This window comes from Cheilinus undulatus, linkage group 6, assembly GCF_018320785.1.
Source record: "Cheilinus undulatus linkage group 6, ASM1832078v1, whole genome shotgun sequence".
Lineage (NCBI taxonomy): Eukaryota > Metazoa > Chordata > Actinopteri > Labriformes > Labridae > Cheilinus > Cheilinus undulatus.
The window spans coordinates 7,468,369-7,493,725 of NC_054870.1; the positions used below are offsets into that span (position 1 = coordinate 7,468,369).

The following is a 25,357-nucleotide window of genomic DNA, read 5'->3' on the forward strand; positions in this document are numbered from 1 at the left end:
GTCTGACAGAGTTGACAGAAATCAAGATCTGATGGGCAAAAAAACAGTTTAGACCTCAACCTGCTCAATTATCAGCTGCATATTATTGTAAAAATACAAAGTCAAGCTCTAAACATATTTTGTCCTATTTCTCAAGAATGGGTGATATTTATATTGCATGTACTTTCTGCACACATGTCACAGAAGAAAGAAATATACAGAAGAAATAATTAAGGCCGGCAGCTGATGAAGCCTACTGTGTGAGTGTTGGAAAGAAACAGACGTGACTTTCAATGGATCATTTCTAAGGGAAAAATTTGCCTTTAAATTTTATTTCTTGGGAAATGACTTTTCTAAGGAAAAATCAAATCAGAATTTCAAAAATGTTTCAGAATTGTCACCTACTCAGAGTAGAATGCTCACACTGCTCAATTATTTCAAAGCCTGCGAATATTAAATATATTTGACATAAATATTATGCAAATAGGCAATATTGTTTTTCAGTTCCTTCACAATTTACTTCCTGAATCTTTCAATTGCTTTTTTGTGAATAGGTCTGATATCCACCATTATGATATCAGATCTATTTATCTATTTATAGTAATTTGGAACAGATTTTCTGCCTCAATCCACAGTCATACTTCTATTTTTGCCTCCAAAAGAGATTTTAAACAAATGTTTTAAACTGCATATAGCAATTTATAAGTGTGTTGTACTGCAGCACAAAAATTGTGTTCCTGTAAACTGTATTATGTATGAATATGAATTTGTTGGTGTTTTTCTCCTGACAGGCTCTAGCAAATGTTTGTTTATTATTAGGTGGGATCCTCTTACAAGCCCTTATGGCAGTGGTTTTCAAAGTGTGAGGCGGGCCTCCCCTGGGGGGCGCCACAGGCCTTCAGGGGAGGCGCGGAACCATAAACCATAAAAGGGTGATTTGCTTTGCAAACTTCTGCTTTGATTTGGGGAAATTGGACAGAATTACAGTTAATGTAGAGTTGACTATTAAAGTTATGATTTTCCTTTATTGGTCTTGATGATGCTCAGTGGCCACAGTGTTTAATTAGCAAAGATGTATTCTAACAACAGCATAAGGCTGCTTTAGCCCTGGGGTCATATTGAGACAAAAGCACTAAGTTTAGTGACCAAACCAGGGGAATTTTTTTGACAAGAAGTAAAAGGAATTTTGGGCACTGAAGATGAATGAGAATTTTAGCACCATAAACACTAAGACAACCTGTGCGAGTGCAGGTTTTTTTTTTGCACCAACAATAATCAAAAGCAAGTACCAGGCAAGGCTGAAGATAGAGGAACATCTAGTGGTATGCAATCCTGCATAAACAGCATAGATGCAAACTCATAGTTTTCACTAAATAATATAAATAATAATAATAAGAAGAAAATAAGAGGGTAGGGCATAAAAATCAGACCATATTGGCAATATGTTCATCACTGAAACTAAAAATCTGATTGTCTCGGAGAGATGGATATTTAAAAATATGTGATGAAAAAATTTCAGAAATATAAAAATGTTAAAATAGAAATGCTTGAAGACATGCATGTTTGTAAATTAAGTTGTGAAAATCACATTTTTTTTTATAGTGGTGGGGGATCCACAGAATAAATTATTTTATCTTGAGGGAGGCTCACTTTCCTTCAGTTTGAAAACCCCTGCCTTAGGGGTTTCTTTTGTCCCACCTGTGCATTTAATATGTTCATGTATTTCTTTGTATTATTTTAAGCTTCTTTCTTTTGCACAAATAAAAAATGAATAAAAAATTATAAATAAAAGTGGAGGAAGAATAAAAATATTTAGAGGCTATTAAAGATCAAATAAAAACTCGCTGCCTTAGATATCATTTATTTCGACAGCTCCTGATCTTTGTAGCGATGGAGTACTTGTTCCAGCAGGTGGCAGTAATGCAGCTGCAGGTTTACCGAAACCTCTGAAAAGAAGAAGAGTTTTCTTCTTGTGCCAGCTGTTTCTGTCCGTCCACGTCTCGTCCACCTCTGTCCATTCAGAGTTATTTTTGAATAAAACAAAGTTTTTGAAGATGTCAGGAGAGCTGCGGTCAGAGCTGGAGAAATATCTGGAGACTCTAAACATCCAGACGAGCTGCGTGGAGCACCCACCGGTAACACTGCTCAAGCTTCTCAATGAAAGCTGTAGATTTATTAGATTTATGTTCGTGTGAAGGAATTACACTCACATTTATGTTGTTGTCTATTGTGCTTGGAAGAAGAATACGGCGTTGGATAATTCAGAGCGGAAGTTTCCATCGAGAACCAAACACCTATTTGAAATTGAAAATAACCCATTTTAATTTCCATACTTCGATTACAGGTTAATAACATCTTTTAAAATACATCGAAGCATGAAATAAATCTTCACATTTATGTTTGGGTTTGGCTTTCTCCAATAATTAGATTTGGGTGGACTGTAACACAGTTTACAGGAGGAATGTTTGGACACAGATCAGCCTCAAATAATTGTCATCTTAGCCAAAAAATAAGAAAAAAACGCTGAATTACCTCTGAACTGTGTCTGAACAGTCAGATCAATTTAAGCTTGAATAGTGCAGGAATTACCTTTTTATTAAAATACTTTTCTAAAATGTTATCATGTTGAACGGAGTTTGGGGCTTCAAATTAAGTGAAATGCTAACTTAAAAGATTATTTTTCTTGGATTGCAGCTGAGAAACTTGATTTGTCTCTGTATGACTTCTAGCCTTTCTAGTTAAAGTGAAAGAGTGTTCATGCAGTCTAGAAAGGTCTGAATGCTTTATCACCTGTCTGGCTGTATTGAGCTGATGTGACCTGCAGGTGGCGTCAAAACTCAGGTTATTTCTGTCACGTTTCTCCACATTGAGGAGTCACTCACATTTTTGCAACAAGCATATCGTTATCCTCATAGCATAATTGTCTGAATCATATTTTAAGTTTTTCAGAAAGCAAAACCACATTTTGGCAACATACAGGGTTTTTAATTCACATTGTAGCAGTGAGTTCTACCAGCTGTGTGGAAAAAGTTTCATGAAAAAGAAAAGCCAAAACAAGGATAACAATTGAAAGTGACTTAATAGATAATTAAGAAAATTAATAATTAATTAATTGGATGACTAAGGCATGTAGTGATTCGATACTGTAACAAGCACTCTGATTGGATGATGATCTAGGCAAAATAACACAATGAATCAGCAGCGTTAGGAGAGGAGAAATAGGCACATATCACCATTAGGCCCAAAAATGATTTTGGCATTTATGCAAATGAGGCTAATGATAAGAAGCTCAGTTCTTTGTTATGCTGTGTTCTTTTTGTCTGACATAGCTGAACCAATAAATAGCTACAAGAAAAATAAGTTATAATGCTTTTGAGAAAATATAGACAGTTTCCCAAAAATGACTGGATAAATCTCACATAAAATCCAAAGAAACTTTCCTATAAGATCTCTGAAAGGTCCTTAACTTTTTCATGGAAAATTCCTGAAATGCACTTCAGGAACAACTGGAAAGTTTCTGGAAAAAAGTCCTGGTCATTGGCGAAAATGCTCTCAAGTTTGTCAGTGGGAAATTTACGATGACAGGAAATGTCCCAGGGAAGAGCAACAAGAAAAGGTTTCTTGGAAAATGCCCAAATAAAACTTCAAAAATAATCTAGAATATTCTGTCAGATTTGTTGGAAAATTCCTGAACCTTCTTAAAAGTTCACAAGGAAAATTCTGAAATAACTCTGGGAAAGATTCTTTAAAACATTTTTTGTCCGTTTAATGCAGTCAAAAACTCAAACAACCTCATAAAAGCACTATATAGACCAGGAGTGTCAAACTCAGTCACAGCAGGGGCCGAAATCTAAATTTAGGTCCAAACTGAGGGCCCAACAGGGTAAAAATTTAACCATAAACTGTAAACCTTATTTTCTCAGGTATTGAATTAACAGGGAGAAAAACAGATGATAAATGATTTTGAGATTTATTTTTAAAAAGTCAAAGGTACATTTAAAGGCTCAAAATCTGGGATAAAAGTCAAAATATCAGTTCAAAAAATCAAAATAATGTCACATGATCAAACCATAATCAGAAGTCAAAATAATGTTTTCAAAAGGCAAATACATGAGATGGAAAGTAAAAAACATTAGTTTGAAGGTCAAAATATGAGATAAAATCCAAAATCGTGATTTTGAATTTAACATGAGATAAAATTTAAAATCATGTGTTCAAAAGGTTGAAATAAGGAATTAAAAATCAAAGTAAGGAGTTGAAAAGTCAAAATATGAGATAAAAAGATTTTGAGGTTGAGATATGACTTAAAATTTAAGATTGTGAATCTAAAAGGGCAAAATATCAGATTAAATTTGAATTAATGATCTTAAAATTTCAAAGTATGACTTGATATTTAAAATTGGAATCTTAAAGTATGAGATAAAAATTCAAAATCTTAAGGTTAAGTCATAATTTTGAGATGCAAATTGAAAATATTAAATGAAAACACAAAATTATTTCTCTTTCTCATTCTTTACTTTCAATCTCAATATTTTACTCTTTACTTTTTCAGTTTTTATGACTTAAAGGATATTTTAAATTTTCAAGGTTAAGTTTACATTTCTATAGTGGAGGAAATCTGCTGACCTCAGACCTGCGGGTCAGTTCTAAGTATGATGTGATCTTGCAGGCCGGGTAAAACTGCACCATGGGTTGGATTTGTTCCCTGGGTCTTTAGTTTGACACCCTTGATAGAGACTTTTTAATGCATTGTTTTCCTGGCACATATCTTCAACCCACTGAGAAAATGCTCTGTGACCCAATTTTGGGTACTGGCCCACCAGCTGAGAGCCACTGATTTAAGTGATTTTGGGATTTTTAACTTGCTGTGGTTGTTTTTGTGGGCTTTCATGTTGCACAGTGCTGTGGTAATACATAAGGGTGCACTAGACAGTAATTTTGCTAATCTGATATGCCGACTTTTACAAAAAATGACTGAAATGTGACTGAAACTTGTGAACATTTTTAATCGAAAGAACAACCGTAAGTTAGATTCAAAATAGCCACCAGAATTAACACTGTGGTGCCACAGGAGCTGGTCTGAGTATTTCACAATCTGCGGATCTGATGGGATTTTCACATAACCATCTCAAGGGTTTATAGGGAATGATCTTGAAGAAAAAATCGCCAGTTATCAGAGTTTTCTAGGACAAAATGCTTATTTAAAAGAGAAGAGGAGAAAGACCGAACTGGTTTGAGCTGATAGAAAGGGAACAGGAACTCACATAACCACTTGTTACAACAGGTCAATAGGGCCAATAAAGAATAGTAAAGACTGCCAGACCACCAACACCCATACCACAATCAGAGTCACTTAAATCCCCATTCTGATGCTTGGTTGGTTTGTTTTGGACACCAGCAGATCATCTTGATTATGTCTACATGACTAAATGCATTGATTGCAGCTATGTGATTGGCTGATTTTATACTTGTGTTAAAACTGTTTAACATTTGAACAACTGGTTTCTCGCCCTTGCAGGTATTCACGGTGGAGGAGATGATGCCTCACCTGCAGGAAGTGAACGGAGCTGTCACTAAGAACCTTTTCCTGAAGGACAAGAAGAAGAAAGGTCTGTGGCTGGTGTCTGCTCGCTACGACCACCAGGTCAGCCCAAACCATAACACCCTCCATCACTAGAGTATTTAATCCATCTGACCTTCAGAAATCCTTATGTCACCCCATCATCATCTCTGTTCCTCTGCAGGTGAACCTCAACGACCTTGCCAAGAAGCTCGGTGTGGGCAGTGGCAATCTGCGCTTTGCAGATGAGGCGATCATGTTGGAGAAACTCAAGGTCCAAACTAATGAACACAAGTGTATGTTTGTGTATGTTTGTGTATATTTTCTATATAATTTCTTATTTTTGTACTTGTGTACAAGAGTGAGAAAATACCTGATACCACTGATGGATGAATGATCATTTATGGAAAATTGCAATCAGGTTGCTGCCAGTGTATCTTACAAAAAGCACACATGCACCAACAACAAGTTAGTTAAATCATTAGCATTAAGGGGTGAAAGCAGTGGGAAGTCTCTTTTTAGTCTTGTGCCAAGCTTCTTTAGCATCGCTGCATTGGGAAAATTTTGCTTGTGTCAACATGGTTGAGAAAAGGTGCACAAATAGATTCAAGATCTTAGAGGGAACTTCACAAGGAGTGGACTGAGGCTGGAGTCAGTGGATCAAGAGCCAACACGCAGACAGGTCCAGGAAATTTATTTATTTAATTATATTTGTTTATTTGTAGAGGGTCCATGTACAATGAAAACATAAATGTTTCCATTTGATGCATTATACTAGAGTTAGCTTTCAGCTAATTTACATCGGCAGTCCCTTGGCAGGTCACAGGGAAAACATCAGTTATGAAACATCACGAAGAAATCTGAAATAAAACATTTGCTCAAAGCTGCAGAGCTGTAGATCACCCACACAGGCATATACACTCACATACACACAAAAACAGTCATATTTAAAATGATGTTATTAAATCAGTGGTTACAGAGTTGAGTGTCTTTCAGTAGATTTTTGAGTTTGTTCTTGAAGCTTCCGACAGAATCACAGTTTTTAATGCTGTCAGGGAGAGCGTTCCACTGAGTCGTGGCTTTTACAGAGAAAGCTGGCTGACCAAAAGCAGTGTGACGGAAAGGCACAGAACAATCTCTAATTGAAGATATTCGGGTGGATTTTATTGACTGCTCAGGGCGAAAATTAACAAATTGGCGTAATTGGGAGGAGCCAAGCCATTTAAAATCTTAAACATAATGGGCTACAAGTGCCGTTTTCCTAGTGTCGAGCCACTGCTGAACCACAGACAACGTCATCAGCTTCAGAACTGGACTGTTGCTCAGTGGTCCAAAGTCCTGTTTTCAGACAGAAGTCAATTTTGTTTTTCATTTTGAAATCAAGGCCTCAGAGTCTGAGGGAAGACTAGAAAGGACCAGAATCCACGTTGCGTGAAGTCCATTGTTTTCAGTTTCCACAGTCAGTGATGGTTTGAGGTGCCATGTCATCTGCTGCTGTTGGTCCACTGTTTTTTATCAATTTCAGAGTCAATGCTATCAGCCATCTGCCAGGAGATTTTGGAGCAGTTGCCCAACCATTTTTCCTTGGCACCCCCCTACAATGCACAAATGATCTGTCAAGATTTAAGGAAAAAAAAACTTGATTCTAGTCTGAATATTCTCAAATCAAGTGAATTTATCTGCCGTTGCAGTGAGATAATTTGACTCGATAAAAACATAAGATGGTAAGATATCGTGAAATAAGAATCTAGAAACAAGTAAGGCGGCAGAACTCTTCAAAAGGCTTAAAATAAATAAATAATAAATGCTGGTTTTAAGCTGAGGTTGCTTAAAACTGAACTTCCCACAGCCTAAAAATAGGTGAAATATACTCAATTCAAGCATATATATTTCTAGTATTTCAATGTAACGAGCATGTTTTTGGTGGTGGGAGGAACTTGGAGTACCTGGAGAGAACCCACACATACAAACATGCATGAGAACATGCAAACTCCATACAGAAAGGCCCTGACCCTGAAGCAAACCAGGGACCTTCTTGCTGTGAGGCAACAGCGCTAACCCCTGCACCACCGTGCAAGCCCCAGTCTAAATCCATGCTAAAACTAAACCATGAAACTTAAAACCAGTCCATATTTTTAGACCATACATCTTAATGTTTCTACTGAAATCACAACCTGGATGGCAAGTATAACTGTCACCATTTATTAAACTGTCAGCACATCAACAGTGAGTCAGGGTTGCTGCACATTCTCAGAATCAGTCTGACAACATTCAAGACCTTTTTATGGCTCAAAGACATTTTAACAAAACTTTTGCACTGCAGAGCAAATGGCAATCATACGAAAATATTTTCTTAATGCCAAAGGAAGACAAACCAAAAGAAAAAAAGGAAGCATAAAAATTAAAATAATGCTCTGTTATCTCTTAATTATCCCAGTTCTATATCAACATTTTTCAATTCAAGTATCTTTCAAAATTCAGGCCTTCAGATTAACCCGGCGAGTGATTTAAGCAAATAACACAGAAAAACATGGAATAGCAAGCAAGACAGACAGGGTACACCATGGACTAGTTGATGCTTTTAGTGTGATTCTTAAATCAAGCAACTTGAGTTTGGTTACTGAATCTTGAAACAAGCTCTGTTTTGATGAGATTCTGGGTGAGAGAACTAATGTAGCTTATTTCAATTGTTATTACTTAGTTTAAAGACTTCCTGACTAGTTGAGACAAAAGATCACGAAATGATCATGCTTGATTCAAGATTATACTTTGAAGTTACACACTTAAAATAAGAAATTAACTTTTTAAACAAGATAAATTATCTAACACTGCTTAATCTAAGTTTTTAAATCTTGGTAAGCAATAAATAATTTGCAGTTTACATGTACCTGACAAAAGCTAAGTCTTTATGGGTAATCCATTTGGGCCATTTTTGTGAACATGGTATCTCAAGACCCCCTTTAAGGCTTTAAAGGAGCGATAATATGCAAAAATCACTTTTTCAGGCTTTTCTAACACAAATATGTGTCCCTGGCCTGTCCACAATCCCCTCAAATACCAGAAAAATCCATTCCCTTTCTCCCTCTCTTTCTCCACCTTTCAGAAAATGTGCTGAAACAAGCCATTTTCAGATTTTGCTCCTGGTGACCTAACCAGGAGCGCAAGCACCCGCCCCCAGGTTTGGTTGGCCCTCCCCACTTGGAGGAAAGTTCCACCCTCCTCTACTGATCCTCTCAACCACCAGCCGAGATGCTGGATAGCTCAATGGGTTACCCTGCTGACCACGGTCTGGGAGGTTGATGGTCAGACAGCTAATTACCATTTACAGCCACAGACACAGAAACGGCTCGTTCTGAGAAGGGCTGAAATAGAGGGGGTTTTAGACGTACAAAAATCCTATACTGGAGTGTTTTTTCAGCAACAAACTTCACAGGCATGTTTTGGGGACCTCTGAGACCAATTTAAGCTTGTCTTAAAAGGGTAAAATATGTCTCTTTTAAGTTTTTTCTACAGACTTTGCACAAATATCCTCTCTGACTCTAGGATGAATTAGAGAGACTTTGGAAATCAAAGGTCAAGGTCTTTGGGCCTTGTGTTCTATCAATCACACTACCACAGCCCCTCATTTTGACCCACCATTGTACTGTCACTGTCTGGCAACTGTATTCCTTTCAGAGCCAGGTAGTAGCTGTAGTTTACTTTGGGTGCACTCACATGATACAGTCTGTAATGTGCCCAAGTATGTCTGTTCCCCAAGTCCAGTACAGAGAGTGCTCTGTACTGCAATCAGTACTTCCTAAGCCGAGGCATGGATGGAAGAGGTGGGCTTTGGCAGAGAGCAGAAACATGACTGTTCTTCTTGACAATCAAAAAATAAAGTATCTGACCAAAACTGCTCAAAAACAACCACATAGTGATTAAAGTTACTGTCTGCAGGCCAGCAGGGGAGTTTGGGGGTAGGGGGGCAAGCATACTTCAGTTTTGTATTATGATGAAGCTGACCCTAGTGCAACTGCAGACATTGGTTTCATTACACTTCTTATTTCTGGCCGATTGTTCTCGGGTAAATTCCTCTGTCCGTCTTCTCTCAGGTTGGTCAGGGCTGTGCAACGGCTCTCTCTCTGCTCTTTGATAAGGATCAGAGCGTGAAGTTTGTCCTGGACCGAGACTTGGTGGAGGGAGGTCACCAGATGGTTTACTTTCACCCCATGACCAACGCTGCCACCATGGGGCTCCGACCAGACGACCTGCTGCGCTTCCTCAAGGAGACAGGACATGAGCCGGTGCTGGAGAGCTTTGAGTAGAGAGGACCGCAGACTGGACTGGACTAAATGCTGGAAACATGAACAGCTCTGGACATAACACGAATATCAACTCTTGGTAGAGCAGAGCATAAAAACCACCAGAATAATCAGGACTAATGTTTATGGAATGAATCCATACACTGAACATCTTCAAGTTTAAAACAAAGGAAAACTCTTTCTTTTTTGTATTTCTGGCAAAACTAAAGTTTATTTAAAAATGATTTTCAAAATATGCAGTATCGCTACACACTTCAGCCTTACAGATGTTTTCATCCTTGTTTTGTCTGATTCTTTGCTAAGATGAAGTCTCACTTAAAGACCACATTGTTGGTTATACACTCATAAGCTTACAACAAACAATGTACATCCTCAGGGGCATTCACAGATAAGCTTTTTATGTTTTTATTATGGGGACAAGTAAAAAAGATGTATGAGATCTTTTATCAGAGAAAAAAGATAAAAATCTGGGCACCTGTGGGTTAGTACTTGGTTCAAGAACTCTATAGGAAAGCTATTGTCCTTGAAGTGGGTCTGACCTGGGGCTCCTTTCCTGCATGTGATTCCTGCATGTGAATGCTCTAACGGCTGATGGCTTGAAAAATACTCTGACTGTCATTCACATTAATATTTTTATTTTATTTAGGAAAATAAGAGAAAAATGTCATTTGCTTAATAATGTGGAAAGCGGTGTATAGCCAAAAGAGATTACAAAAAAGACAAAATATTACAAACGTCAGCCACATAATTCTTAGAAAGCAAAAAAGCATTAAGACAGAAACAGGCAAAAATAAAATAACATCCAAAGAAATAATATCACTAAAGAAATGTTTATAATGTTCAAATAAGGACAGAAATATAACAAGAAAACTAAGAAGTAGTAGTAGAAAAAGGTCTGAAAGATAAATTCAACATTTACAGAAAATTAAAAAAAAATCACACCACTGTGTAATAAGCACTAATTGGAGAGATTTATGTAAAAACCAATGGAATAAAAAAAAAACAGAGTTGAATTTACCAGGTTTTACAGACTCTGAGTGCTGCCACGTTGTGGGGGAAAGCGTCTTCATGTCGATAAGGGTGAATGTGAATCCTTGTGATTTCAGCTGCTGAGCCATGGTGATCCCGCTGAATCCACCACCAACGACGACAACATGGACACCCTCTGCCACAGATGAAGCCTGACCTCCCATCTCTGTGAAATTAAATTATGACCTATTATCAAACTGTTATGCACAAAACAGATCTAATTAATGTAAGAGGCATCTGCAGCTGGGATAGTTTAGAACATTTACACCCCTACCTCCAATTATGCATGTTAACAGACTAGTAAGCTTTAGGCCCGGGATCATCTGTGTTCAGTAACGATGATAAGCATAAGCGCCGTATAGAAAAAGTTTGTTTTTCCCTAAGGTATCTTTAATACTCTTGATGTCATGTTTGTATAAGGCTGTTCTTGTTCTGTCATTCTGCTGCTAAATTAAAACATACATAGTGGTTAAACATGTACAAGTTAACAGAGACGATCTGTGACTTGAAGTGACTTCCTGTTTACATAGTTTGCTTTGGCTTGGACAAGGCTGCAGACTTGTCAGAGCAACAGTCTTTATTAGCTCATGTTAGAGCTGGGAGATTAATCTCGTTTCAATTTAAATCACAACATAAGCTTCCAGTGATCATGAAATTAAGATTACAACGATCAGTGGTTGAATAAATAGGATTTGTAATTGATAAAAGTTTTAGGGTTTGTTGTTTTTAGTTTTGTGGGCCATAATAGTGATTCTTTTTGTTACTTTTTTATCATGTATTATATTTTTTTATATATATACATGCTTTTTAAAACCTTTATATTGCTTTTTTTTTGCTGTTAAAGAGTGTTTAAGTTCAATAAGTGCATCATGTGTTGCAGATGTTAGCACATCAAATGAGAAATTCTTATTAACACAATCTCCATCAAAATAATCAGGATTATAACTTTTGCCATGATCTAGCTGGCCTAACTTAAACATGCTTTAACACCTTAAAGTAGAGATGAACCATGTTGGATTTTAACTGCTATATCTGATATACCATGAAAACCCTCGCTCCTCTCCAGCTCCAACAACTTTTCCAAAAGTTGCCAAATATGGTCTACTATTTGGTCTTGAAAGATGATGTCATCAAAGCTTATAAAAAATTCCATTCCTCTTTAAAGATGATGTCACTGAAGCTTATTAAATAGTCCATCTCTGTCTTTAAAGATGATGTCAGCGAAGCTCATTAAATAGTCCATCCCTGTCTTTAAAGATGATGTCATCAAAGCTTGTAAAACATTTCATTCCTGTCTTTAAAGATGATGTCATTGAAGCTTATTAAATAGTCCATCCCTGTCTTTAAAGATGATGTCATCAAAGCTTGTAAAACATTTCATTCCTGTCTTTAAAGATGATGTCATTGAAGCTTATTAAATAGTCCATCTCTGTCTTTAAAGATGATGTCATTGAAGCTTTATAAACATTACATCCCTGTCCTTAAAGAAGATGTCATCAAGGCTTAGAAAAAATTCCATTCTTGTCTTTAAAGATGATGAGATCAAAGCTTAGAAAACATTCCATCCCTGTCTTTAAAGAAGATGTCATCGAAGCTTATTAAATATTCCATCCCTGTCTTTAAAGATGTCATCGAAGCTTATTAAATATTCCATCCCTGTCTTTAAAGATGTCATCGAAGCTTATTAAATATTCCATCCCTGTTTTTAAAGATGTCATCGAAGCTTATTAATCATTTATGCTTGTCTTTAAAGATGATGTGATCAAAGTTCATAAAACATTCGGTCATTCCATCTTAGCCTTTAAAGACGATGTTAGCAACAAAAGCATTCCATCAAACTACATTCATACTACCACCTACTGTCACCTACTTAAATGGACCATAGCTGTGCCTATTTTTCTGGAAGTGCAGGGACATCACATTACATCATAATATCGTTGAATGTTCAAAAGCTCTCTTCTGAGGACAAAAACACCATAGTAAGGTATAGCAATATAAAATCAAATCAACACCATTAAATAGTGGATTACTGTGAGAAAACATATCTGAATAATTAATTAAACATGATAATACACCTTGTACTGAACATTTTTGATTATTCCATCAGCTACACCCCACCTTTATGACGTGTTAAGTACAGAAAAGTATAAATTTAGAGTTCCTCATATAAGTTTTATGTCATCTGCTGTTGTACTTCTGTGGCTTTGATCACTGAAACCACGTTTCTCTGTACAGACTAATAGATCTTAGTTAAACAGAGAGGACCCTCACAGTACTGTCAGTCCAAAACCTCTACAGTCTTCTCTGGGCAGAAACAGTCTGCTGTCTCCAGAGCAGAGTCTCCTCAGCTCTACTCTGATGTTTCACAACAATAGGAGCTTGCTCAGGGTGTGACGTCACTAACAGACAAACAGCAACGGAAAGAAGGACCAAACCGACAGGAGTTACTCTTACCTGCTGACAGTAGACAGGTGTCTCAAGTGGGACAGTCACTGCTAATACTGTCCCTCTGGTTGAGTTTTCAACGCATGAATGCCACTCTGACTGACCACGTCCTAGAACTAGACCTCCACCAATCACCGCTGTGGACTGTCCACATGAGGGCGGGCCTGATGCCTTCAGGAGCTGTAGGATCTTTTAGTTTAAAACAAAGATGTGCTTTATAGTTAGAAATAATCATTTATAAAATTGATGAATAAATAATATAGTCAATAATATAGTCAATAAAACACTTTGAAGATCATCAGAACTCAAATGACTCTAAATATGCCAAAACCATATCTCTGTAAATTAGAATACACAACTTATTTTAAAAAATCAGCACGCTTCATCTCTTGGTTATTATTGTAACACAAGTGTATTCTTTTACCAAAACAGACACATCCAAAACAAAAAAATGAGAATGCTTTATCTATCTATCAACATCAGTAATGTAACATTCTGTACCAAAACAGACAAGTTAGGAGTAATTCAGCAGAATTCATCTTCATCGCTGTCATTATTAGAACACTGGTGGTGTAACATTCTTTAACCAAAACAGACAGATTATAAAACAAATTCAGCGTGATTCGTCTTCCTGCCTAAATTAGAACACTGGCGATGGAACCTTCTTTTCCCAAAAAAGATAAGTTATAATACAAATTCAGCATAATTCATTTCTGTCATTATTAGAACACTTGTGATGAAACATTCTTTTACCAAAACAGACAAAGTAAAAAAGAAATCAGCATGCTTTATCTGTCATTATTAGATTACAGATATACTAACAATCTTTAGTTTCTTTGTGTGTGTCTTTGAATGTTTACTATTTGTATGAACTTTATTTTATTCCTATTGTGAGTGAAATTGCTTGTATGGTACTGCTGGCTGTGAAGCAAATTGCCCCTCGGGGATAATTAAGATATCCTTGATCCTTGAATTCAAACTCAGGAATTTCATATTTACAATAATAATAAGGTAATAATACAAACTTAGAAGTATTTATTTTTGGAACTGATGAAACCAACTATTCTCAGAGGAAAATGAGGTCAGCAAAACACTGACACTAGAGAGGTGGTAGGGTCGGTTACATATGCACCAAGTATAAAATGGTGCTTTTCTTCTGTTTTTATTTGGTTTATTCATCATGAAACTGAAGAAATATTGCCAACATGTGAAAATCAACCGATTAAGATTTTTCTTAAATAAAAATGTGTTCATATTGGGGCATTTACTGGAGTTCTGTGACTTTTTTAACATAAAAGAGATGCTTTCTAATTTTTTTCTGCTCATTATTAACTTTTATTCATTATTTATTATTTTATTCATTATTTTATTCATTATTCATTATTAACTTTTGAAAGAAAATGATGAATGATGGTTGGCTATTGGGGTATTTATGCCTCATATTGGGGCATTTACTGGAGTTCTGTGACTTTATTAACATAAAAGAGATGCTTTCTAATTTTTTCTGCTCATTATTAACCCTTTCGTTAAAGGGGGAGGGGCCTCATATTGGTCTTTGCCCTGGGCCTCCAAATGACTAAAACCAGCCCTGCCTCACACCTGCAGCTCTCCAGACACATCGTTTCACCCTGCCTCATTTCGAAGCTTTGGTTTTATATTCCTGCTCTTTTGACAATATTTTTGATCATTAGTGCATTAAAGATCAAATAAAACACCCATGTTTGGATGAATTTCACTAGATATGACGTTATCTCCACGTGTGATCCATGTGAGTTTTGCTCATTGATGACTCGCATCGGCATAATTATCATCAGATATTGGTGTGAGAAAGCATCGTCAGGAAGTGGCTGGAGAAAAAGTTAAAACGAGGAAATGGGAAGCTACAGGTTAAACACGACAGCACACCTCAATGAATGAGCAAACTGAAAAGACGCACCGCTGGCGGACTTCCTCTGCTCTCTTCTCTTACACACGCTCCTCCGCGAGCGTATCTGACGGTAATAAAATACAGACTTAAAATAATAAACATTTAAATTTGGAAGTTAAAGCCTGTCTTCTTTATGTGGGTAACAGATTTATTGATGTGACCTACCACGAACCTTTACTGATGACAGTGTTTACCTTCATAAAGGGTTTTAGTTAAAGTTTGTGCAGCTGTCTGCACGTCAGCAGACACGCTCCGCCAATGAAGGCAGCGACACACTGCATCTGGCTACTCGGGGGCTCCGTAGTAACAGATACAATAGAGGAAAATAATAAAATTAATGAATAGAAAAGCTCAGAGTCATGCTTGCCCGATCGGGCAAGTCCTCACAAGTTTTGCTTGCCCATCGGCTTTTTGAAGTTGCTCCCGGCATTCAGGCAACCGGTAATGTCGGATCCTGTTAACCAAAAAACAGACAGACTATAAAACAAATTCAGCATGATTCATCTCCCTGCCTTTATTAGAACACTGGCGATGGAACATTGTTTTACCAAAACAGACAAAGTAAAAAACAAATCAGAATGCTTTATCTATTTGTCATTATTAGATCAGATATACTAACAATCTTTAGTTTCATCTACTTTTCCAAAGGTTGTCAACTTTAGCCAACTGTTTGGCAAACTGGAAGGAAAAAGGTCCCAACAATTTTGTTTATTTTTGTCTACTCGTTTAAATTTTTTTTTTTTGATTTAGTCATTTACTGTTAGGCTCCAAAAGTTCTAGAAAGCCTGACTCTTTAGTTATCTGCTTGTCTGAGACAAAAGTGATACTACCCAGCTGGAGTGATGCCAATTACTTGATGGTGTTATATTTATCATTTCACTATGTCTGGGCCCTGGCAGCAGGTCTTGCTATAAAAATTTCTGTGCAATCTATGATGCACCACATCTTTTAAAGTGACTTTTGAATATTTTGGGCATATCTTTAAGTATGGCATCCTTACTTGGCCATTTCATTAGTAGTAGCCATAGCAGGAGTCCAGCTCCGGAAAATGTATGATAAATATATGAAAAATTCATTATCACAACCAGGAGGTGGCCCTCCAGACTAACTCTTTGACTAATTCTCTCTACATTGCCAGTGATTTTTCAAAGCAGCCATTCGAAGATAATGGTGGTCAGTCCCGTGAAGAAAATCAATTGTCCAATGTTGCACTTGACAGTGTTGTAGGAGAATGTTATTGAAGTTATCTGTGTCTTGTGTAAAGTTCATCATAGTTCCTGTGACTGAGCTATCCTCTTCAGCTTTAAGTTAGAAAAAGAACAATTAGCATATGCAGCAACTAGGGCTGTGACGAGACGCTTATCTCATAAGACAAGACGAGATAAGACAAGATTTAGGCCCACGAGACGAGACGAGATTTTAAAACTTTTTTTTAATTTTTGAAAAAAAAAAAATACATGGGTGGATGATATGTCCTTTATACAACTGAAAGTGATAATTGCGAAGCATTCAGGTCTATTCAAAAATGTTTAAACTAACTCCTGCTGTACTAAATAGGCTATCAATGCTTCCAAAAAGTATGTCGTCTAACTCTAACTCAAACTGTATAGTTTAATGTTCTTCAAATCAAACCTTTCATTTTAACAGTCTACAAAATCGTTAATTTACTACACTATGCACTCATCACTACAATAACAATGACTATATTTAATATTATATTTAATTATATGTAATTAAAGCATTTCGATTTTTTTAAAGTACTTTAAGCACTGTTTACAGACTGAAATCTAAAGAGCTGCATCAGTAAAATCAAACTATTTTTCATCCTCTTTAGGTACCATCCATATTTAAAACACTCAAAGGAAATATTTCTGTCAGTAACACGTTTGCTGTAGTTTTGAGAAATAGATTATTTTATCGTTTTGTGGTCTTTTTTTCTCATATCAGCTTTGACAGTGTTGGACACGACGCACAGATGCGTCAGATGTGTGTGTGTTAATGTGTGTGCATTGGTGAGTGAGTGTGTGTCTCTGCTCAGTGTGCGGTCACATACACAGGGCGCGTTTACCTGGAGCTAACTTTGCTTTTTGGAGCTAACAGTGGACTGTATGGCGCTCTATGGCGCTCAGAGTTTGTTTTGCTAAGTTTACTGCAGCTACTCATGTTAAGCTTCTGATTGATGATACCCACAGCCAACAGCTGATGGATGTGTGACTGACAGACGTGAGACGAAAAGGAGACATGACAATGCAGCGACTCAAAGTTACAAAGTCACAAATAGCGGCACTAAAAGCGAGTCTGCGCACATACATGAGCTAAATAAATGCTGTATTCTCCTCATAGAGACTGCACAAGTTACCAGCAGCAGCATCTCATCATTTCGGACTGTTATGATGAACTCATTATGCATAGGCGGATCATGTGCGGCCCCACGTAGCGCATGAGGAGGAGGGGGTGGGGGTTGGAGCGGTCATCTTAATGGATCACGGATCAGCTCCGTTTCTTCAAAGGCTCTCTCACAAACGGTTTTAAAGAGTCCAGGGCATGTTTGTGATCTATTATAACTTCCAGTTTGGATTTTTTTCTTTAAGGACAGCTGCTGCTCCTATTGTCTGCGCAATATTGATCTCGTGAGATTGATTTTTCCGCAACAAGAAAGCTTGTGGCGTCTTGATCTCACGAGATCTCGTGGCACGACATCTCATCACACCCCTAGCAGCAACAGATGCATACTCATATAAATCATATAAATCTGTCAACTGTAAAAATATTTTCTTACCGTAACAATGATCTGTGTTGTGTCCTTGTTCAGGACAGAGAATGGTGTCAGCTTCAGAATGAGCAGCTTTGTTTGTACGGATTTTGATCATGTCATCTCTCCTTTTTTCCTCTGATGCCTGAAACAGAAGTAATGTATAATCAAACCAAGTACACTACCGGTCAAAAGTTTTAGAACACCCCAATTTTTCCCGTTATTTATTGCAATTCAAGTTGTTTAAATCCAAGGAATAGCCTGAAGTGGTACAAAGGTAAGTGGTGAACTGCCAGAGGTTAAGAAAAAAGGTAAGGTTACCCAAAACTGAAAAATAATTTTAATTTCAGGATTATACAAAAACGCCCTTTCAGGGAATGGAAATTGGGTTAACAATTTAAAGCTTTTCTGCATCAATGGAGGTTAATCAAGTCTTAAAAGCTGGTGCTACTCATTTCTACAGGTGTTCCAATTTTCTTTGATTACTTACAACCCCCTCTGTCTGCATAAAAGCAGTGTTGGAACACACTGTGGTACCATACCCTTGTGAGCATAGGTTGAACAGTATTACACCGCAGAAAGTAGTGTATTCTCCAGACAGTCTCCAGACTTAAACCCCATTGAGCTGGTTTTGGATGAACTAGACAGAAGAGTGAAAGCAAAGCAACCTACATGTGCCATACATTAATGGGAACTTCTTCAGCAGATTTGGGAAGAATTTTCTGAAGAATATTTGACTTCTGTTTTAGAAAGAATGCCACACGTGTGTTTAGCTGTTATATCTGCCAAAGGTGGTTACTTTGATGAGTCAAAAGTTTAGAGTACATTTTGGTCTTTAAATTGATGCCATGATTTTTTTTAAACTCCAACTGCTTATTTGTACTATGCTTTCATTTCAGAGTGAAATGACACATTAAACTTAATGATTTTCAAGAAAAAAAAGGAAAAATTGGGGTGTTCTAAAGTTTTTGACCGGAAGTGTATATGAAAGCCAGTAGATATAATATGGCCGTATAACTGTAAAACAACCAAAAAAGGTTTACCAAAAAAAAAAAAAAAACCTAACTAAAACTGTACAGTGCACTTACAAAACTAACTCAAATAAAATAAAACTGGAGACAAAATATCCTTAGTTTTAGTCTTTGACACAACAAGACTGACTGGCGCCTACACCAGAGTCTGTGGAATGTAAAATTGCCTGATTTGATTGGTTAAGACTTCACATAGTGGTACTTTTATGTCTGGAGTTGTATTCAAACATCATCATTAAATTAAAGCTGCAAGCAGCATTGGTCGGGTCCTCACTCTGTCGCACGTCCCTCATGCCCGTTTGATCTCCACTTTGAGTGTTTCATCCCTTTTTGACCCTTTGACCTGCTCAAAGTTAGACTGAGGTGTGTACCTGCAGCTCTGTCAGGAGCCTCAGACTTTATAATGGGTGTGTATTACACATTCCATTTTCCCACCTTCAGTGAGTCACATGACCAGCTGCACTGAATTGTCAATCAGTGAGTGACATCATCACCAACTGCTCTTTTTTTCAGGAGTCAAATTGACTGAAATATTTTTGAACCTCACCTCACAGATGCCACAATTTTGACCAAATCTCTCTAAAAATAAGATATTTCTGTTGTAAACTTTGTCAGGAATCCATCCATGTAATTTTCAATGCTGTAGGACCTTTGTTTTTTTTTTGTGTAGAGGCCCAACTGCCACAGCTTATGTGGAGCTGAATTCTACCACCCCATTCATTTGAATGGGAGCAGCAGGGAGGGCTTCTTCAGGGTTGACCAACTTTGAGGGCTTGGCATTCTGAAACCATTCGAGAAACAACAAATTCAATCAGAATTTTTGATCAGCATGGCCTAGTGTGTCTTCTCTGTGCGTTTCAAGCTGATACCATTTATGGCCTAGGCGAAGATAATTTTTGTTTGGAGACCAATTTTCCTGGAAAATTTTATTTTGAAAGGCAAATTACCAGCTTCCTGTTTGAGATAGGTTAGGGGTGTCAGCACGTGATTTGTGGGTCTCGATGAGACGAGCGTTTCAACGTTGGTTTGATCTCTCTACGACATTCCTACTGGTCGTGAGGGCCGTTTTAGTGTGCCTAGGTAGCGCTAGAGAGCACGTTTGGCATGTTTGGGGTTAATTTTTTTCATTTCATCAAATTTTTCGTAGAATCTGAGGTGTGTGCCAATTCTGGTGAGTTTTTGAGCGTGTTTAGGGGGTCAAATTAAGGTTTAAAGAGCTGGTGAAATCATAAGAAGAGGAAGAAGAAGAAAAAGAAGAAGAAAGAAATGGAGCAGATACAATAGGGTCCTTGCCCTCCTTTCTAGCTCTTGCTAGAAGGGGTCCGAGGACCCTAATAAGAAGAAGAAAGAAACAGATGAAATACAATAGGGTCCTTGCCCTTTGGGCAGCGAGGACCCTAATAAATAAAAGGATAAGTGAAGAGAAGTCTGTTTTAATATGTTTTTTAAAATGTATGACGCTCACTTAGCCCGACATCCATCTGTAAAAAACTAAAACTAACACTAAAACTAATAAAAACTAAATGAAAACGAAGCATTTTTGCAAAATAAAAACTAAACTAACAAACCAGCTGTCAAAACTAATAAAAACAAAACTGAAATCGAACACAGAAATTGAAAATGAAATAAAAATAAAAACTAATGAAAAATCTGTGTTCTGTGAAACTGTCGGGTCAGTCAAAGGAGTTTATGAAATGCCCTGAAGTCTGCAGATACAAACTGAGCGCTGTCTCAGACCAGCAAATCATACACCTAGTGCGTAAACTCAGAGATCTGCGTAGGTTCACTGGTGTAGGCATAGCGCCATATTTGTCATTAAGCCATGGCCAGTGGCTGCGTAAAAGAAGGAGAAAGCGTGCCTGTAATCAACTTCTCTTCCATTGTGATTTTCACGCCTCACATCATGCATGTTACGATACAGTAACAACGAAAACAAGTGCATTGTGCCACACAAATAGCCGTCCGTGTGAAACACAGCACGCCATGCAACCCACAGCACGATGTCTAAGCTTACAGCATGGACGTATACAGATACAGGACTGGTTCAAGCGAAGCCTCAATGCAGATAATTTGCCACGAGGACTTTTTTAAATCAAATCACTCGGATAATTTGAAGAATCGTTTCAGCCCTTGTAAAAAAAAAAAGAACATCATGTCAACAGTCAAACACGCTTGATTTTAGTTGTTGCTGCCAAGGGGGGCACAACCAGTTATTAGGTTCAGGGGGCAATTACTTTTTCACATAGGGCCAGATAGGTTTAGATTGTTTTTTACATTAACAAATAAAATCATCATTTAGACACTGCATTTTATATTTACTTGGGTTGTCTTTGTGAGATATTAAAATTGGTTTGATGAGCTGAAACATTTAGGCTAAGTGTGATAAATCACTGATTCTTGAGAATTTGGATAAAACAGGTTTTAATTTTGAAAATAAAAAGTAAGTCAAATTACAAAATCTGAAGGTGTATCATTATAGACAAAGGTCTTGGCTGTTCAGTGATGTATCAATGCAACCTCCTGATTTTGTATTTTTTTTATAAAATAGGCATTTTTCCAGTTATTACTTTGTTTTTGTCGACACCGTCAGACCAAAAAATCAAATTATTTTTTATTTATTTGGTCTAATATGTATTTAGAGTTTTTAAATCATTATCTGGGATTCTTAGTACACATATATGCTGTTAAATGTTGAATATTCACTTTTGTTCATTTTTTTATACTGTTTCACGTGTACTACTTTAAAAGATCTAACATCATACAGCGTTTACTTTTAGTCTAAATAGAAAAAGTAATGCTTTTTTATTTAACAAACATATTTTAGTATTAAAAGAGACTATTACTTTAATAACTCAACAGCACTGAAGAAACCTATTGTAAGCATATTCATTTAAAACAAATAAAACTCCCTCTGACGGTGGTGACTTTAGAACTGACAGTGGTGACACTAATCTGACTATGGTGACAGTGGCCTCATTACAACATACAATTCTGAAATGTATACCACTCAAGTCAATGGCTTCTTGCTGAACAACCTTTTTTTAACTATTTGGTCCAAAAAATAACAATCCTGAGCACTGAACACTAAACATTTTTTCAAGGAACATAAGGTACAATGAAGCAATATCATCATTAAGTACCCCATCCCCATATAATCAAATATCAAATCATCATAGTTAAAAAAAAAGTCATTACCAGTAGGAATAATGTACACTGCACCACTGACATCATCTTAACTGTCATCTAGTGCCCCCTACTCATAAAATAATACATTATATTCTTCTGTACACTTGCAGTAAATGTTAGATTTGGTTAAATGTTGTTGTTGCATAGCCTAAAAGGGATATTGTATACTATGTGCTATGTAGGTGGGTAGTAGGTGCACTATGTGCATCCCAAATGACGTTAGCCAAATGAACATGGCATAATAGTGAAATGAGAGAGGGAAGGCACACCCCTAGGGTGGACGATATGGAAGAAATATAGGAGGAATTACATAAATAAAGATAAAAAGAGGTTAATGAAACATTACAGATCATACTGGTATTTATTGTGATCAACAATTATATTCTAGCCTCCATTTAGGACCATTTAGAGGTTTTTGTCACCACCGTCAGACAAACCTGACGGACGTGACGTCTGATGGTGGGTGACAGAAAACCTACTCTTTGACAAATATACAGGAATGCATCTGCTAAAGCTTTCTTTGCGAGTATAAAGGGACTGATGAATAAATACAGTTTTAACAACAAATGTCTCTTTCAAAGCCACTCTCTTGTTTTGTGGCTATATTATGTAAACACTGTAAGCTCTTAGGCAAAGAACATCACAGCAATGCAAAGAAAATTTAAGTAGAAAGTCAAATTATTTGTACCTTTCCATCTTTGCCTCGGGTTTCTGGCTTTGTCTCTTGTAAACAAACACAGAGGGAACAAAATCCGGACTACTGGAGTTCACTGACGCCTCACCTGTAAGCAAAACACGATGTTTGTTTACTAGCTAACTTTAATGTTAGCTAACGTTAACATCAGCTAATACTCTATTAATAGTTGACGGCGTTATAGCGTATACTGTTCATATACCGTTCATCAAACTGTTTTGATTTTGACAAGATTTATGAAGTTGTAGTTACAACTTACCGGATATGAAGTGGGAGCTGCAAAGGCGAGCATTGCTGATGGTCGGTCCAGTCGACTGGTCTGATAGCCTGCAGCCACAGACGCCTCCGGATGCTCTGACGGTCAGATCCTGTCGGAATTCTGTAGAACTTTAGTCCGCGGTTGAAGGCGACGACCGTAAGTTGGGGGGAAATCCCCGTTGCTGTTCAGGAGTGGGGATTCCCCCAGGGCCGTCCAATCAGAGCTTTGTGACGTCATTGGCTTTGATTTAAACTCTATATACCACAGCTCACACCTGCTGACAACAGTTAATATCAGACAGTGTTTGCATGTTAGCAGAGACATGTCAGCAGAGATGAGTTCCCAGGGAGATTCAGAGATTCCCCACGGATTCAAGATTTTTGTACAGTGTATCACGAGAGCTGTGTTTCTGTCAGCACCAGCAAACCCCCATAGATTTGTATGCGAGTATATTGAAGAATTGATGGTCTTCAGTGAATCTCAGCATGAAACTGATCTTAAGATTGTTGCCTTAACATTTCAAAAACAGTGGGAGAAACTGTTCTGGAGAAACTGCACTAGAGCAATCCTCAACTCAAGTCAACAATCTGAACATAAAACAACAGAAAGACCAAAGCAATTGTTAACACGGAGGACGGAATCCTTGAGTCCCAGTGCATCAGGGTCAAAATTTACAAACAGTGTGCCCTCCAAACTTTCAGACAAATCCCCCTACAGGGCACAAAAAATTACAAAGAGACCTGAGACCAAAGTTGACCCGTTTAGAAAGAGGGTTTTAGCACCTCTGACTGAACCATGCCCAAAATCTACAATCACTCTCCCTTCTAAGCCTTCAGACAAATCCCCGCATAGGACACAAAAAATTACAAAGAGACCTGAGACCAAAGTTGAGCCGTCAGGGCCTGAATCGACAGTCAGTCCATACTCTAAGACCAAAGGTGACCTGCTTCAAAAGAAGATTTCAATACCTTTGACTGCATCAAGGCCAAAATCTACAACCAGTGTCCCTTCCAAGCTTTCAGACAAATCCCCGCACAAGACACAAAAAATTACAAAGAGACCTGAGACCAAAGTTGACCCGTTTAGAAAGAGGGTTTTAGCACCTCTGACTGAACCATGCCCGAAATCTACAATCACTCTCCCTTCTAAGCCTTCAGACAAATCCCCGCATAGGACACAAAAAATTACAAAGAGACCTGAGACCAAAGTTGAGCCGTCAGGGCCTGAATCGACAGTCAGTCCATACTCTAAGACCAAAGGTGACCTGCTTCAAAAGAAGATTTCAATACCTTTGACTGCATCAAGGCCAAAATCTACAACCAGTGTCCCTTCCAAGCTTTCAGACAAATCCCCACACAAGACACCACAAATTACAAAGAGACCTGAGACCAAAGTTGACCCGTTTAGAAAGAGGGTTTTAGCACCTCTAACTGAACCATGCCCAAAATCAACAATCACTCTCCCTTCTAAGCCTTCAGACAAATCACCGCACATGACACAAAAAATTACAAAGAGGCCTGAGACCAAAGTTGTCCCGTCAGGGCCAGAATCAATAGTCAGTCCATACTCTAAGACCAAAGGTGACCTGCATCAAAAGAAGATTTCAGTACCTTTGACTGGATCAGGGCCAGAAACTACAACCAGTGTGCCCTCCAATCTTTCAGACAAATCCACCCACAGGGCACAAAAAATTTCAAAGAGACCTGAGACCAAAGTTGTCCCATTTAGAGAGAAGGTTTTGTCACCTCTAACTGAACCAGGCCCAAAATCTACAATCATTCTCCCTTCTAACCCTTCAGACAAATCCCCGCACAGGACACAAAAAATTACAAAGACACCTGAGACCAAAGTTGACCTGCCTCAAAAGAAGATTTCAGTACCTTTGACTGCATCAAGGCCAAAATCTACAACCAGTGTGCACATCAAGCTTTCAGACAAATCCCCGCACACGGCACAAAAACTTACAGAGAGACCTGAGACCAAAGTTGACCTGTCAGGGCCAGAATTTACAGTCAGTCCGTTCACCAAGACCAGAGTTGACTTGCTTCAAATGAAGGTTTCAATACCTTTGACTGCATCAGGTCCAAAATCTACAACCAGTGTGCCCTCCAAGCTTGACCCAATTAGGAAGAAGGTTTCAACACCTTTGACTGGACCAGGGCCAAAATCAACAATCTGCCTGGCCCCCAAGCCC

At 37.7% G+C, this 25,357-nt stretch overlaps 1 protein-coding gene and 1 long non-coding RNA gene across 2 annotated transcripts; one reads left to right on the top strand and one right to left on the bottom strand.

Moving 5' to 3' along the window:
* The first annotated feature begins 2,033 nt into the window (after positions 1-2,033).
* On the top strand, positions 2,034-9,860 carry LOC121511262 (prolyl-tRNA synthetase associated domain-containing protein 1-like). Its single transcript, XM_041789866.1, has 4 exons — positions 2,034-2,114; positions 5,498-5,623; positions 5,724-5,813; positions 9,631-9,860. Exons 1-4 carry the CDS (start codon positions 2,034-2,036, stop codon positions 9,841-9,843), a joined length of 510 nt encoding a protein of 169 aa, XP_041645800.1. The 3' UTR covers positions 9,844-9,860.
* Positions 9,861-9,875: 15 nt separating this feature from the next.
* LOC121511263 lies at positions 9,876-23,292 on the bottom strand. The gene is made up of 4 exons (XR_005992028.1): positions 23,164-23,292; positions 22,899-22,992; positions 18,021-18,138; positions 9,876-11,035 (listed from the first exon to the last, which is right to left on the bottom strand). It is a non-coding gene; the product is annotated as an uncharacterized LOC121511263 (long non-coding RNA).
* Positions 23,293-25,357: the final 2,065 nt, after the last annotated feature.